Here is a 17,276-nt window from a genome sequence, read left to right as displayed (position 1 = left end):
TTCTAGCCATGAAACATTCACTATCTCTATTCTGGATTAATGAGCAATTGTATCAGTTTTTCTTTTACATTTACTTCTGACTTTTTTTTTTGCCTTTAACTAAATTGTGTGTTACAGGAGTACACCCTGTTATGTACAATTTTGAAAATCTCATGGTTGCTTTAATGGCCAGGTAAACTTCTTTCAAACCGATGGATTGTTTTAAGATCCTAGTTGAAGAGTTTTCATGTTTGAGATGTATTTGTACTTGTGTTTATTTTTTTAAGACACAGAAGTTCCTTTGCTTGTTTCTAAAGACTGGAATCCTCTTCACATTATATTTGGGTTACTGCCAATCAGTAAGTTTTTTTTTTAACATCCAAGCTTTTAAAAAAAAACTTCCATTTTATTATCTCCTTATCTCATGTAGAATGGGCAGATAACTGAATGATGGAATGTCAAGACTTGGGAAGCGAGTAGATTAATCATTTCAGCACTTGCATGCCTCAAACACCCATTCTATTGGCTCCGTGCCTGTGTTAACTTTTCCAATCAATTCTCTTCTTCTCTCTCATACTTAGGGGGAAGTCAGAGTGACTGGGAGAGCAATTTGTGCTAATGAGATGCTGGTTTAAGCCAAATGTTTGGCAAGAAAGAGGTTCTAGATCCATACTGTTAGACCAAGGCGAATTTCACCCCATCAAATGTCATTTGCTGAGGTCATCAAAATGCATTCTTAGGTTTACAGGCAGACGTTAGCACAACTTTGAACACATCTCTGGAACCTATCCTTTAGTCTTGAATGTGTGCCCTGCTGATGTATGGGTATGGTATGGAGATGGTGGCAGACAGGTTCAACACTGCACAATATCTTAAACACCCCAGAATAACATAGAGAAGGCTCAATAGTTGAAGGAATCTTCAAGGTAAAACCACAGTACCATGAACCAAGTTGATGGCAAAATACTGCATGTAACAAGGTGCTGCAAGCTGACCTATTCCACCTTCACTATGCATCCGTGCCACACCTTCAGGCAAGCTTGCAACTCTCATTGCCTCACATCACTATATTCCAATGGGGCATACATTCAAGCCACGGCTTGCAATAATGCACTGACATTGAATCATTGAAACACAACACAGCTGCAATGACTGTCACCATGGGCAGAATTTAATGCGGCCCTTTAAAGTGGGAGTGGTGGCATGGGGGAACAGAGAATCGCATCAGAACCATCCATCCGGAAATCCAGTGTTGTGACAACGGTCCCAGATTTTGCCAGCGGCAGGAAAGGACCAAGGCAGCATTACTGCCCTGATATGACAGGAATCTATTTTAAATTGCTGAGCAGTTGTTTGTAATGCATTTACATCTAATTAACCTCGATTTTAAAGATTGGCTCTTGATTTAGTGGACAGCGGGCGGCTTCGGTTTCACGACAGTTAAAACACCGGCCACAACGATGCGAGAGGCCTCAGTGCCATGACAGGGAGGCAGCTATGAACAATGCTGCAGCGGGAAAGAGGGGGGTTCGGAGGACATTGTCAGTCTATGTTGCTGTATGCTCAGCAAGGGGGGCGGAGTTGGGGTCTCGGGGGCTCTGCAAGAGGGATGCGCTTGGGCTTGGGTTTGCGGGGGCTGTATTGGGTAACCAAACTGCTGTGAGAGATGTTTGGTCGTCCTTGCTGCTTGATGAGAGGGTCGACTATCAGCAGGGTGGGTACTGAGGACTATCACGGAGTCCACGAGGAGAATTGTCAAAAGCTCAGTTGCCAAGGCAGGGTTGTCTCTGCATCAACAGTGCTCTGGTGGCCCACAGGTTACCTGGCATGAGTCTCATACACCCTGTCAATTTTGGACCACCATGGCATGACACAGCACCTCGGATGGAGGGAGGGCCAAGAGTCAGCTGTGCCTGCCCGTGAAGCTCCTCGATGGGAGCATCAGAAGCTGGCCATGCCAAGAAGGGCCCACCTGCACAAGAGAGTGTACCAGTCTCGAATCAGCCACCTCCAAATTTCCGTGCGGTATTCTCAGTGAAGACTACGGCTCTTCAGGGAGTCCATCACAGACTAATGCACAGCTGTAGGTTGAGTTGTGATCTATGGGATTTGCGGGGGGGTCACCCTATGCCAATGGCCCTGATGATCACTATGGCACTAAAACTTTCTGCAGCTGGATCTTTCCAGGTTCCATCGGGAACATGTGTGGGGTCTCCCAGGCAGAAGCCCATTGGCTTAATCAAGGAGGTGACAAATGCCCTGTTCAAGAGAGCCGGTGACTATATGAACTACCAGATCAACACTGACAGTCAGGACAAGAGGGCCATCAGGTTCGGGGCCAACACTGGATTTATGTCGGTGTAAGTTGTGATAGACGGCTCGCGTATGGGCATCAATGTTCCCACGGACCAGCCAGCTGCCTTAATCAACAGGAAAGCATTTCCTGCTGGTGTGTGCCCACTTCCTGGGAAGCAGCCATGATGCTTACACACGTCTACAGTCCCGGTGCACAGCTTTTCAGGACCCCGCTCGCCTCAGGGATGGATTATCGGGGACAAGGGCTACCCATCAAAGACATGGCTACTGATGCCTTTGAACAGCCTCCGCACTGCAGCAGAGGAGAGGTACAACACTTGCCATAGCTCCACCTGAGTGATCATTGAGTAGGCCATTGGGCTGCTGAAGATGAGATTCTGGTACCTGGATCGATGCAGTGGAGCCTTGCAGTATGTCCCAGTGAGAGTATCGCGTATCATGGTGGTCTGCTGTGCTCGGCACAATCTGGCACTGCAGAGGCGGGAGGCCATATATGATGATGAGATGCAAAGGAGGGAAAGGAGCAAGCAGTGCTGGATGTTGAAGCCCTTGCACCAGAGGCCAGGCAGATTGAGCTGTGTGCCAAGGAGGCAAGAGACAACCTCACAATCAGCCGCTTCCAGCATTCCTGATGCCCAGTCGCAGAGAACCAAGAAAGACCTCACCTCGATGCACGTAGTCTGTCACCTCCTTTCCATTTGTGTTCCCTGATTTGCGCTCAGCTGCAAATCACAATTGTGCCCATGGGAGAACATATGTTAATGAGGACTGTAGTTAAATAGGCATTTCAGTAATGGGGAAGGGGAATGTCAGCAGATCACAATTAAGGCCTAATGGAAAATGGCTTTCACATAATGATCATTAATGATTTGAGCAAATGAACTTTTAATTAATCAATACGTAAAATTTCTGACAGTCATGAATCCTCAAGTGTAGCTATGTGGTTTTCTTAACGTGTTTGTGGGTGCTCCAATGAGGTGTGAACCCTGCGCTAGCTGCTGGGCTGGAGGCAGGCTGCTGATCAAGCTGCCCCATGGCCTGTGATGACTTTGGTGGCTGTCCTCTGGCTGCCTGAGGCCTGGAGGGCCCCTGCTGCCAGGAGGTTTCCTGCACTGGTGCAGAACCCTCCTCACGCCTCAAGGCTGCTGGAGCTGGTCTCACTGGCAGAGGGGCTGAGGAGCCGGTGTCCACAATCAGAGCGCCCTGAGGGGAGCCCCCAGCTGCGGATGTCAGCCTCTCCTTCTCCCTTTCAAGGTTAACTTGAACCTCCCTGCTCACTAGAGAAGGAGCAGGAGATGGAGAAGACTCCAGGCGCCTTGTCCTTCTCTTGCCTTGCCCCTGCTGCATCAAGTTCATGGCCAACGCGGTGGTGTGAAAGTCTGCACGCATCTGTAGGATCTGGCCCTCCATGAGGGTCGCCAACCTCTCGATGGAGAAGCCATGTGCTCATACGCCTGAGACATGGCAGCAGTCATAGCACGGATGGACTCCTCCATCGTCCACTCATAGCCTCTGGCATCGCCGCCAGATGTTGCCTTACTCTCTCTGGAACTCAAGTATGCCCTGTGCTGACAATACCATAGGCTCATCATCAGACTGGGGCTCAGCATGGGCCTGGCCAGATCCGACTATCAGTGTCCTCGGTTGTCTCAGCCTCAGCTAGCTGCTCAGGTACGTATGCTGTGCTCTCACCAATTAGTGACCCTGATTCTACAGCCAAGCAGAAACCCACTGAGGTGTTGGTTTCTGCTCTGGTGGAAGGTGCAGGAAAGTCATGGGACAGTTCATCCTCGGAGTGCTCCTCCTCCTCAGAGGTGGATGGCTGTCCCCCTTCTGGTTGAATCTCCTGCGACCGCCGACTTGCCTGAGAGAACATAAACATGTGGATTATTCTGTGCAGATCTCGTCATGTCCACCATAAGTGATGTGTGTCTCCAGAAGTGATCCGTATGTTGATGGAAGCCAAGCCTCACTCTCTTGTGTAGAGACTGTAGTCTCTCGATCTGATATGGTGTGTCTGCCCTTGGTCCCTAACAATTCCAAGGCCTCTTCCTCGGCTGGGGTGAGAGGCCGTAGATCTGGAAGGTCTCTGCCAGACTGAGCCATCTTTCTCCTGTTGTGGGACCTCTTGTCCTGCAAGTGGAAAGAGAGAGATAGTAAGAATTCGCAGAGAGATCAACATGACAGTTCTGCTAGTGTCAGCCCCTTGTCTCCTATTGGGGCATCACATATAGCTCATGCTCCCATCCGCTCTCAGGGGAGTTAATGGGGGGTGAGCTGTGAAAGAAGGTGGCCTGTGGCCAACATGCAGCCATGCATCTGTCAGGATGTAGTGATGCCTTACCCCCTCTGCCATCACTGTGGTTGTGCCACCCTCATCATGCCCCACATCCTCCTGCATAGCCACTTACACTCAGTAATAGAGAGTTATGGAGCAGACACCTTGGCCAAACGCAGGAGGTCATTGACCCTCTTTCGGCACTGCACCCAGTTGTGTTGGGTGACCCCACAGCTGCTGACCTCCTCTGTTATTTCGGTCCAGGCTTGCTTGGTCAGGGGAGAGGACCTCTTCTTGCCATCGCTGGGGAAGAGGACCTCCCTCCTTTCCCGTGCAGCCTGGAGGAGAATCTGCAGGGAGGCACCACTAAACCCTGGGTCCATCCTGTGTCTTGGCTCAGCCATCTTGTGTGTCCTCCTCGGGAGTTTGGGGGGTGGTGGTCATCCAGGAGTCAATCCAACACCATTTTCAGCAGCACACTGAAAGCTGCAAACAACTCCAAAACAGGTGTGAATGCAGGGCTGGCAGGCCTTTAAATATGGCAGCAGTACCTGCTCCAGAGTCATCTGATGGTGTAACTGACTGCTCGCATCCCGCCCCGCCATGTGATTTGGAGGGGGGGTGGTGGGGGGCTCTGCCTCTACTATGTAAAATGGTCGCCCGCCACACGTGATCCACAGTGGGGTTGCCAACCATGTAGCAGAAGGGAACGGCACCCATTTCCGGGCCACTGCCACTGGGCAGCCCTCCATCCCCATTGCGACAATCTACTGGGATTAACTTGCTGCAGGCCCAGCGGTCTCCAGTGGCCAACGTTGGGCCAGCCTGAATCCAGTGAGCTGTCGGCCTCCTTGCTGTCAGAACAACTGGTTTCCAACATCCCGTTCACACACAATGGGGTTGATTCTCAATTTGCCACTTGGGTGTAAATCTAACACTGCCGATCTGCCAGTGTTATTGAAACTGCCTGGTTTTCATTTCTATTGACATCATTGATCCACAACTTTAGTTTCAGATCAGTGCGGCAAATTAAAAACTGTCTCCAACATACATACACCTTCTAAAGTTTTAAATCTCTAAACGTTGTTGCATTTCTAAAAGCTTCTGCTGAAGAGCTGTCAGTGACATCATGTGGATTTCCGAGGAAACAAAACTGATAATGGAGTTTCCATTTCTTGAATCTACAGACTCTTCAGCGCCTTGGTTAAAAATTAATAGTGAAAAAAAAAGGTGATGTCCCTCGGCTTTCTGTTCTAAACTACAGTTATAAAATACTGGGGGAGACTGTTCTTGCTGCAAAAAAAATAGATCGAGGTGGATTGAAAATTGAACATGTTGAACTTATTGAGCATTAGGACCCAGGAGACTCCTCTCAGTTTGCTATATATTCTGCAATGCGCTGTGTGTCAGGTTGTTCCGAGTGAAGTTCTGTTTGGTTTTAGGCAACTCCAACATATATCAGGTAATATAGAGGATAGTTCAAAGAAATTTGATGCAGTGTAGCTATTCTACAGTTTGCATTTTTAGCGATATTACTTTTCTATAATAAGCATTTAAAATTATTGCACATATACACCAATATATTCATAAATTACCATTGTATTTCTGTTACTTGTGTGATATTGATGGCTGGTGCAGTAACACTCTTCCAGGTGCATTTCTTTTTCAGCTATGAGACAAGCCACTGTCCCTTTCCTGAAATGAGTCTCTCCGCACTTTTTGCAGAAGTGTTAACCCATTCATTTCATGTTCTGCGGATACTGTGCAGGTCAGACATTGGCTTAAATCGGATAACAAAATATGTTGATGGATAGTAACAAGTTTCAGAATAAGATGAAAACCGTCTACAGATTAAATTGGTTGAAACTAGTTAATGGACGAGGTTTCTTTTTATGAATTGTTCAAATATATTTGAGAATCTAGTGAACAAAGGAAAGAATAGGGAGCTGTGGATTGTGGCATCGGTCCTGTCATTGAGTGGGGAGTTAGCTCGAGTATCTATGAATGTTTGCAAGTCATGGAGATGAAGGAAAGGATAGTAGAATTGGGGACCATTGAAATGCTTGTAAAGATTAGTAAATGCCACAGGTTATGAAGTGTTCAGTCTCCGAGGTGAGCATTGGGCACAACAGGGGAAATAGTTCACCATTGGGACCAGCTGTAAGTGAAATAAAAAAACTTGTTTGGAATTGGTAATGGATCAAGATACTGACAGGTGATAAGGAGTGACTGCAGTTGGGCAGGGTGGTTAAAAAGGAATCTTGTAAAACAGGAATAAAATTAAAATCGGCAAGTAGGTTTCGGGTAGCTATTCACACCAGGAGATATATACAGAAAAGGAGATGAGAAAGAATCTCAGCAACATAATAGGCCATAATTTGCTATCAAAATGTGACGCTAATAATACTCCCCATTGTTTATACATAAATGATACAGCAATGTCAGGCATGGAGCAGATGTGCAGTTAAACTCCTGAGGGGTCTTGACAGGGTGGTTGTGGAAAGGATGTTTCCTCTTGTGGAAGAATCTAGAACTAGGGGTCACTGTCTTAAAAATAAGTGGTTGCCCATTTCAGACAGAGATGAGGAGAAATCTTTCCTCTGAGGGTTGTGAGTCTTTGGAACTCTCTTCCTCAAAAGGCGATGAAAGCAGAGTCCTTAAATATTTTTAAGGTAGAGGTGGATAGATTCTTGAGCAAGGGGTGAAAGGTTATCGGGGGTAGGTGGGAATGTGGTGCTGAGGTTATATTTGAAACTGAGAAAGAGGCTCATGTTGTTGGAGGCCAATCATTGCAGCCCCAGGGCTTTCTCAGTGAAGTGTCCTCAGCCCAACCATCTTCAGCTACTTCCCTTTATCAGGTCAGGAATGGGGCTGTCGATTGTACGATTTTAAGCTTCATTCACAACTCAAAGAGCAGGTCATGCCAGCTTGCAACAGGACCTGGATAATATCCAGACGGGCTAATATTCACACCACTATGTGCCAAGTAATGACCATCTCCAGTAAGACATTTAATGTTATCAACATTGTCCAGAAACCTAACTGGCCCCACCATACCAATGCCATGGCTGCAGGAATAGAACAGAAGATGGGTACACTGATAATTGGCTCACCTGCTGGCCCCCCAGTGCTTCTTCACTACAAAGTCAATTGTGATGGATACATCTGCACTATCACTCAAAGCTTAACCTATCCAATACAGAGTGGTCTGCTTGATCGGTCCTTGGGCATTGAATTCAATATCCACCCTTTTAATCACCAGAACCCTGTGACTGCAATATGTATGATTTAAAGGTTGCATTGTATCAACTTGCAAGCTTACTTCAACAGCACTTTTACCAAAGTTAAGAGCAGCAAGAGTATGGGAACACCTTCCCCCTCCAAGTCAAATACCATCTTGACTTGGATGTACATCCACCATTTCTTTATGGTTGCTGGATCAAAATCCTGAAATTCCCTACACCATTTTGGAAAAACTCACCAAAAGGACTGCAATGATTCAAGGAGAAGAATCTTGGGGCAACTAGCGATGGGTATTAAAAATTCAGCTTTTCCAGCATTTCCCATATCTCAGGAATGCATAAGGAAACACCACCTCTGACAGCAGCTACATGACTACATGTTTATTAGAACTAGTCACTGATGTAACCTACTAAGAATAAAGTTTTTATCTACAATCATTTATCAGGCAAACCCCCCACCTGCCAAGACTGAGGCACACATTATTTCACCACTTGAACAATAACTTAAAATTGCAAGCCCTGACTGGAAGGACATTTGCATAGTAGCAGACAGTGTTGAAACAAAGGAACCAGTCCCTGCCCCAATGCACGGAAGAGACCTGGTCAAACCAATCGGTCACGTGACCACCTGCTGGCCAACCAGGGGAGCTTTAAACTGGAAACGCAAAACTTTGAAAAGACAAAGCTCTGTGCTCATGAAGTGAAGATCTCTTCTGGAACTGAAGCAAGAATTACTTCCTCTCCTGTCTGCCTGCCTCGATCTCTTTTTCCCACAGAACTGAATCTTGTGAAGATACGTAAACTCAGAATCTCCTATGTGAATAAGGTTTACGAAGAATACTGGGCCCCAATGAAACACAAGACCATATATTCAATCAAGGACTACAGCGAGCTCGAGAAACTGTAACAAGATATTGTCTCAAACTGTTCTACTTATCTTTTCTTCTGCTCTTTTCTGTCTCTATTTGCATATGTGTATTGCGTGGGTATTTGTATATCCGTAGGTGTTAACTGTATTAGAGTTCAAGTTTAAGGTTTAATAAATTTCATCTTTCTTCGTTAAACCACAGAAAGCCTGTTTGTGCTCATTTCTTTGCCTTATAGTTGGAAAGTTGTGAACACGGATTCACAAAGGGGAGATCAAAACCGTGTTTAAAATTAAACCCTGTTGCAATAAGACCAGATGAAGATAGTAACAGACCCCTGGACACATTTCTCACTTGGTTGTAACACATTTTAAGAGTGAAGAATTATAATTTCACTGAAGATTACTGTAGACAAAACATGAAACCGAGCTTTTCCGATAACAATTTGAACCATCTCTACCTGTAATTTATAAATCTGCTACCAGATGAGGTTATTACACAGCACTGTCAGTACTTCCCTCGTAACCTTTTTAATTGAAATTGCTTCTTGTGTTGATCTGTGCAGGAAGGTCCTATTGTGTTCCAGCTATTACTGAAATCTACAATACTTGTATCAGTCTTCCTTGAAAATATTGGAAAAATGCGAGAGCTGGTCTATATTGCGTTGATCTTGTCTGCTTCTTTCAACACAGGTGAGAAGTAGATTTATGTGGTAATGTTGATTCATTTCAAATACTTGCAAATTTATGCCTGGCCTTTCTCTACAATCTTGCTGAATCTTCTCCCTTTTTTGTAAAAAAGTTAGTTTTTATTGGAAACAGGTAAGCAATAAAGTCTCAATACATTGATAAGTATAGAATGGGCAAATAAGTCTGTGAACTCTGAGTAGGTAACTTTAAACTTTGGATCGCAAAGACTGAACACTAAAGCTGGAAGGAAAGACCCAGCTGGTGAAAAGGAGAATTCACAAATTATTGGCAAGTGACTAGAAGGAAACCGCTGAAGTCCAGAAAAGAACAGTTGAAGCTGCTTTACCATTTAAAAAGAAACAGTACATTTAGCAATTCTACCAGTTGACTGAGATTATGAGCACAGTTCAAAAGCTTAGGATTCTTGATGGAACAGTGTTAAGCATAATGTTTGAGGGGCAGACAGCAGTCAGGCATGATTGAATCAAGATGGAGGGGAAAAGTGAGATATCAAACTTTTCATGTTACCTGGAATAACATAGAATCATCGAACATCAATTACATCTGGCACAGATAGTGCAGAAGAAATCACCAAATATCCCAGTTGGGATTTATAGTGATTAAAAATATGGGATGGTGTGCTAAACTATTTTGAAGCACATTTTGTTTGAATATTTAACTATTCTTGAGCATATGCAAAGGGCATAGTGGAGATACGTCCATCTAGCTATGTAAATTATATTGAAAGTTTTCAATTTTCTATACACTTTTCTCTAAATACCCGTGCAATTCCAAAGTAATTCATTGATCATAAAATGCTTTTGGTCATTTTGAAGTTGATAAGATGATATATAAATGCAAGTTGGTATCCTCTGACGTTGTGAGCAATGATACGTGAGATGATTTTGGGTGTATAGAAGAAATATATTTTTAAAAGACAAAAATAAAATAAAATGTTCTCATTCTGTTATCTTCCCTGTTTTGCAGGTTCAAGCCTACCTTCATGTGATATAGGTAACCCCCATTCTCCTCTACTCATCCTCTTCCTCATATCTCTTCCCTCTTTTCCATACTGTGTGTCCATAGAATCCATAGTGATTGTAAACTACCATTAATTGTGTTGCTAAGAGAAACTATTTTTCTTGAATGGTTTTTCATTTTCGTGTGTTCTGTCAGGTTTGAGATCGCAGGGCTGGGGGAATGCAACACTTAACCACTTTTTTTTCCTTCTAAACCAGTATTGTTCACTGCATTGGGAAAGTGTCAGATGGACACTCCCAGTTATTTTTGCATCCACGAACTTGATAGAAAATGACCCAGTGCAGGCATTTTTCTTAAAACCAGGTCCTCCCAATCACCAGCCTTTGCAACTCCGGCAAGGCTACACTGTTGCCTTCAGCTGCCTGAGAACTGGTGCCAATAGCCTAGAAGTAAGTAATATAAAAATAGCTTAATCAGAGACCAATTAAGAATTCTTAGGGCTCTTTAGGGTCCTTCAGCAACCCTGAACAACTCCCTCCCCCCTCATCCCCATTCATTAAAACCTACCTGAAAGGAGAAAACTGGACTGCAGCTCTCCAGCACTGAGACTCATGGGCGTGGCCAGGAGATTTCTTGTCCAATGGGATTGTGGACAGGGAGATGCTTATTGGACATAGTTTGCTAACCCTGGAGGGACCCCCATATTTAGCAGGGACCCTTGAGCTTGGGATCTGTAGGATTGTATATGAATGTGCCCCTGACATTATTAGTGCTCATGCTGAGAGGAAACAATTACACAAGTAGTCTGCAAACTAATAAAATGCTGGTTGTAACTTGACTGCTTTCCTACATTACTGACTTAGCAGTCAAGAAAGTTATCAAATGAGTGGCTTGTCTCACCGTTGAATACTTGTCTAATATTTCTGTTTTGCCCATGTATTTATAGATTGGTCGACAGTTGCCTGGGTTGCAGGAGGAGCAGGTAAAAGAAATTGCATTGATATACACCTTCTCAGGATGTCCCGATATTGCTTCACAATTGCTTGATTATGTGCAGTCACTGCTGCTCTGTCAGGAAATGTGGCAACCAATTTGTGCACAGGATGGTCCAACAAACAGCAAATGGAAAAAATAACTAGATGATCTATTTTCAGTGGTATTTACTGATTGAGGAATGTTGCCCAGAACACCAGAAGAACTCCTGCTATTCTTCAAAAAGTGCCATGGCATCTTTTGCTGCATCCACCTGAATAAGCAGATGGCAGCTTGGTTTTACATCTCCTTGGAAAAATGGCATCTCTGACAATTCATCCGTCCTTTAGCACTGCACTAAATTGCCAGCCTAGATTGAGTGAGTGTAGATGAACAGAGAGACTTTGTTGTTCATATACACAAATTCATAAAGGTGGCAGGGCAAGTTAATAAGGTGGTTAAAGAAGCAAATAAAGTAGAAAAAAATATTGGGTTAATAACCAGATGTCATTGATTTCAAATCATTGGCCAAAGATCTAGTGGGAAGATGAGGAGAGATTTTTTTTTTCACTGAGTTGTGGGAATCTGGAATGCTCTGTCTGAAAAGGCGGTGGAAGCTAATTCCATAAATAGTTTTAAAAGGGAGATGGACAGATAGTTGAGGATGAGGAACTTGCAGGTTATGGACAATAAGTGGAGGTGTGGAACTAAGCATGACTTTTCTTTCAAAGAGGCAGCACAGGCATGATGGCCTGAATGGCCTCCTGTGCTGTACGTTTTTTATGGTCCATTCTGAGTATCAGGGTTGAGTATTTCATTGCAAAGTCACCTTTCTTTTTCAAATTTGCAACTTTAAAATGCAAACATGTGACATGATGATGTGCTCTTTTAAAACAAAGACATCATGGTGTAATTTATACTCTTGCTAACTGAAGGTCATGCTCCTTTCTTTTTGAAAGGCTGCCAGGGTCATGGCAAACCCCTTTGCTCCATTTCTTCCCATGCCATTTTTGGATTTGTTGGAGCTGTGATCTCTACAGCCAAGAGCCTAAACGGGGTGCTGTATCACCAAGCAAATTTTTAGTTCCCTTATCAACTGACTTTATTCTATTTTTGCAGCTGCTGCAGTAGTTGCTGCCCCAGTTGTTGTTGGAGCAGCTGGCTTCACTGGTGCTGGAATAGCAGCTGGATCCTTGGGAGCAAAAATGATGTCTGTGGCTGCAGTCGCTAATGGAGGGGGTGTAGCAGCTGGTGGTGTTGTCGCAACCCTCCAGTCTATTGGTAAGATTCCATGTTTTCTTTTAAATCAAATTGAGGAAAAGTTATGAAGATTGATCTTAATGTAATCACTTGTCCAACACCTTTAAGTCATCCTTCCATGTATAAACATAGAAAGTGGTGAAGTTTGTGTGGGGGCAGGGCTCCGTGGTTTCTCAGACAGGAAGTTATCAGTCTTGGCTGTGGGTGAGATAGTGATTGCTTAAATGGCTAATATTGGTGAACTAGTGTCATAATAAAACTCTGGTGCTGCTATGTTTGTTTAATATAGAGTGAAACTGATCAGCAAAGTCACTACAAAAAGCTCTATTCTGTAGTTTGTATTTTGAAATAACTTTTTAATGCACAAATTAGGGGAAAACTGGATGGCCATTCAGGAGAGAAGACTTACTCAGCAGCCTTTATATTAGCAAGGGCAGCACAGTGGCGCAGTGGTTTGCACTGCAGCTCCAGGGACCCGGGTTCGATTCTGGGTACTGCCTGTGCGGAGTTTGCAAGTTCTCCCTGTGACCGCGTGGGTTTTTGCTGGGTGTTTCCTCCTACATCCAAAGACTTGCAGGTTGATGGGTAAATTGGCCATTGTAAATTGCCCCTAGTGTAGGTAGGTGGTAGGGAATATGGAATTACTGTAGGGTTAGTATAAATGGGTGGTTGTTGGTCGGCACAGACTCGGTGGGCCGAATGGCCTGTTTCAGTGCTGTATCTCTAAATCAATAAATAAAATAAATAAGATCAAAGGCCTGAATAGTTTCTTGGCTGTGCATTTTATTTTTTTTGAAGAATGGTTCATAGCACAGGATAAACAGATTCTCTCAGAGTGGGAATGGAGGCAGTTTTATAAAGTTTAACGAATGTGTTCTAAATATTGCTACATATTTGTAAGGATTAATATATGTTCTTTTCTTCATGAAGGAGCTGCTGGACTCTCTACTGCTGGTGCTGCTATAGTAGGAAGTGCTGGTGCTGCCACTGGCTGTGCTGCTAAAGAGCTTATTCAGAGTTCTGAAGATGAGCCCTAAATTCAGCATGCTGCTTTAAAGTAGATTCTCCGCAGTTAGGCAGCTCCTGAGGATTTACTTGGGCCGGAAATGAAGTAGCATTCTGTTAGTACCTGTTGAATATTCTCTAGGTTGGGGTTTCAAAATAAATCCAGTAATTGAAAATACTTTTAATTTTAGTATAGGTGGTTCTATCCTTTTGCTAATACCCAGATGCCCTGTTAGCAATCTTCTTAATTAGTTTTGGGTGAAACATTCTACACTGTTTCAGCCCCAGATTTTGTCATTCTATAACTGACCACAGGGTGAATGGAGGCATTCAGTTCTGTGACTACATTTCATAGAAATGGCAAGTGTTCTGTGGATCCTGTAAGTGCACCATTGAATTTAATACCAATTGTCATGCAGCCCCCCCCCCCCCCCCCAAACTGGCAACAATGTGGCTTATTATTTTTGCCACATGGACATTAAATTTCAAATTGTTGCTGAGAAAAAGAGAAGACCTGTGACAAGGGGTTGCCAGGCCCCTGGCTGGAAAGATACATTTACAGATTAACAGACAGTGCTCGTAGACAAAGGAGCTATTCCCTGCTTCAATTCGATCCACAAACTGACATGGCCAGGCCAGTTAGTCACATAACTAACTGGCTGTTGCAGTGTTTGAACTGGCAAAAGCAGAATGCTCCTGGACTGAAGCAGACCTCCTCTCCTGCCTGTCTGCTCCCATCTCTTTCTCGCGGAACTCCAAAACCCACTGAAGACACATGAACCCCAAGAGAGAAAGGTCACCTACAGTGAACTAGGTTTAAGAAGAATACTGGAGCCCAACGAAAAGCAAGATCTACCTATAATCAAGGACTCGACAGTGAGCTGGAAGAACTATAACAACAACTCTTCAGATATTGCCTCAAACCTATCCATTTTATTTTTCTTCTGCTCTTCTCTGTCTCTATTTGCATGTATGCATGCTAGCGTGGGCACGTCGTGTATTCATAGGCGTTAACCGAATTAGTGTTTGTGTTTTAAAACCTCCAAGTTTAATAAAATTTCACCTTTTTTTCTTTAAACCTAAGAAAGCCTGTTTGCGCTGGTTTCTTTGCCTTATAATTGGAAAGGGGTGAACAAGGATTCACCAAGGGGTAGCTCAAACACTGTGTATTTAAAATTAAACCCTGTTACAGTAAGACCAGGTGAAGACTGAGAGGGACCCCTCGTCACCTTTCTCACCGAGTTGTTACAATAGCTTCAACTGTTCCCTTTCTGGGCTGGAGAGGTTAAGTGGTATTGCAGGAACATAAATCATTAAAAGGGTCCTTGCATAGTTAAGTACTAACCCTAACTTTTAGTGCTGACTTTAATTAGTTTTTAACAGTGCAAATGCAGAAAATACTTGAAGCTCATGGGGAGATTGACAGCAATCTCCAGTTTCTCTTTCTCACCTGGTCGTAACACCAATACTTATTGTGGTCCACTCCAAGAATGAATCTTATCTGCTGGGGGTTGGGCTGAAGTATATATCCCATTTGTAAAGTGCTCCTTAAAATGTACCTCCTTGATCCCCAAGCTGTCCTTTTATGTGGTTGTGTCAAATGGTGTCTGATAATGCTCTTGTAAAAGCACACGGGAACATTTGTTACATTAAAAGTGTTCTATAAATGCAAGTTGCTGTTGTTTTGCCATAAAACCCCTCTCCCCTGTAACTTTGGCATAAAGCATGGAAATATAACTGGAGTTGCAAGGTTCTCAACTGTATCGCATGAGATTTTTGTCAGGAGTGGGGCTACTTCATAAATACAGTACACTGCTCAAAAACTACAAGTCTCATGGCTGACATGTGGGTCTTGGGAAACCCTGCATCTGCAATATCTTATGTCAGAATGATTTGAGGTGATAAAAGTACACATTGCATCTACAAATGAATATCTGAGAAGATGTCATACTTTAAATCACAATAACTAAATCTTAATACTTTTATGTAACAAACCTTGATTAAATTACACCTTAAATAACATTTGTTTTGGTGTTTTCTTTTCCCTTAAAACCCAACTCTTTGACCAAGCTTTTGGTCTGCTCTTAATCTTTCCTTCTTTGGCTGTGATTATATCTCAGTAAAGCTCCTTGGAATATTTTTCAACATTGAAGGCACTGTACAAATGCAAGCTGCTGTTATTTCATCTGTCTTGGAGAGTGACTATTCTTCTTGACTTACAATTTAATATTATGGGTTCTGAAAAGTTAGAGTATTTGTCTCTAAAGTTCTGCATTTATATTCGGTTACTGTATATTTAAATTATCACTTAATCTATGCACTTTAATGTTCAGCACCTTATGAAAGACACTTGCACTTTTTCAGTAATTCTGTACTGGCTGTCAACCCATTACAAACACTAACAGCTGCTAATTTGGGAGATTCACTAGGTGGTGAATTGGCTCAGAGTAATGTCACTGAACAATAATGACCCAACTTTGAATCCAGAACAGACTGAAGAGACAAAACCACCAGACTCAAACATATGCGGGAGGAAAGTGTTTCCTATGCACTGGTGATGGCAAACCAGCCCCCTTGGTTAACTGGTAGCCCCTCTCATGCCCAAGTCAGACAGCTGTAGGTGAAAGCACCACCCCCCCCCCCACGCCCCCCCCCCCCCCCCACCGACCCCCTACAGCACTTGAGAGCCTAATTTAGGCTGAAATTTCTGCATGGTGGCGGAGGTGCTTCCCTCTTGGATGAGACATTTTAACCGAGGTCTCATCTTGTTATTCAGGTGTAAGAAAATGATGGCACTATTTGAAAAATAGCAGGGGAGTTCTCCTGGTGTCCTGGTCAACACATTCCTAAACCAACAACATTGAAACAAAATAGCTGGTCATTTATCTCACTGCTGTTTTTGTGATCTTGCTGTGCATTAATTTGTTGTCATTTGCCAGCAGAACTGTGACTCTGCTTCAAAATAGTAATTAATTGGCTGAGAAGTGTTTTAGGACATACTGAAGACATGAAAGATATTTAAATGCAAGGTCTTTATTTACACAGGAAATTACCATTATTAATGATTCAATGTGCAATGGGTTGGGAAATGGGAAATACTTGGAATTGTGCCTTACAATTGAAACAATTCCTATGAATAGTCCTATAATTGTTAGTTTAATACCATACTCCTAATTACAGTTCATGGAGAAAGACACATTGGGCTGAATTTTTCTGGCCCCTCGATGCTGTGGGTCGCGGCGCGGGGACCCGTAAAATTCTGTGGGGAGAGGCCCGCCTTGACCTGCAATGTTGAGAAGGGCCCGCTGCATATTACCAGCAACGGGTGAACCGCGGTGTGGCTCCCCCCACTGCCTGGCAGCGGGCCCTGAATCTTCATATGCAGATAAATGTATGCAAAATAACTTACCTGCCGTCCCACGCTGATTTTACAGCCTCCGTTAGGCCTTCGCGCGGAGTTCCGAGGTGAGAACCTGGTGGGGAGGAGGGAGGAATAAAATTTTCAAGGCAAGAGGTGTGGAGGAGTGGGGAAATCAATTTTTATTGGACGTGAGGATGGTGGGATGCAGTTGAAGGGCAAAAGATTGAAGGTTGGGGGGGAAACGTTGGGTATTTGACAAAATCAATTGATTGTCATTTCAGGCAATGAAACCCCCCATTGTGGGGGGTTGGGGAAAGGCCTCCATCA

At 43.8% G+C, this 17,276-nt stretch overlaps 1 protein-coding gene across 2 annotated transcripts; it reads left to right on the top strand.

Moving 5' to 3' along the window:
* The first annotated feature begins 5,724 nt into the window (after positions 1–5,724).
* Positions 5,725–15,608, top strand: LOC137347117 (interferon alpha-inducible protein 27-like protein 2A). 2 transcript variants are annotated; one of them, XM_068011226.1, is made up of 6 exons: positions 5,725–5,803; positions 9,247–9,373; positions 10,358–10,384; positions 11,298–11,333; positions 12,443–12,604; positions 13,514–15,608. In XM_068011226.1, exons 2-6 carry the CDS (start codon positions 9,322–9,324, stop codon positions 13,618–13,620), a joined length of 384 nt encoding a protein of 127 aa, XP_067867327.1. In that variant the 5' UTR covers positions 5,725–5,803; positions 9,247–9,321; the 3' UTR covers positions 13,621–15,608. The 2 variants fall into 2 exon arrangements, with proteins under 2 accessions (XP_067867327.1, XP_067867326.1); XM_068011225.1 differs by lacking the exon at positions 5,725–5,803 and adding an exon at positions 5,896–6,035.
* The last annotated feature ends 1,668 nt before the right edge of the window (positions 15,609–17,276 follow it).

Source organism: Heterodontus francisci, chromosome 31 (genome assembly GCF_036365525.1).
Source record: "Heterodontus francisci isolate sHetFra1 chromosome 31, sHetFra1.hap1, whole genome shotgun sequence".
NCBI lineage: Eukaryota > Metazoa > Chordata > Chondrichthyes > Heterodontiformes > Heterodontidae > Heterodontus > Heterodontus francisci.
Note: the sequence above shows the minus strand (reverse complement) of the source record. Positions and strands in the feature narration are given on the sequence as shown.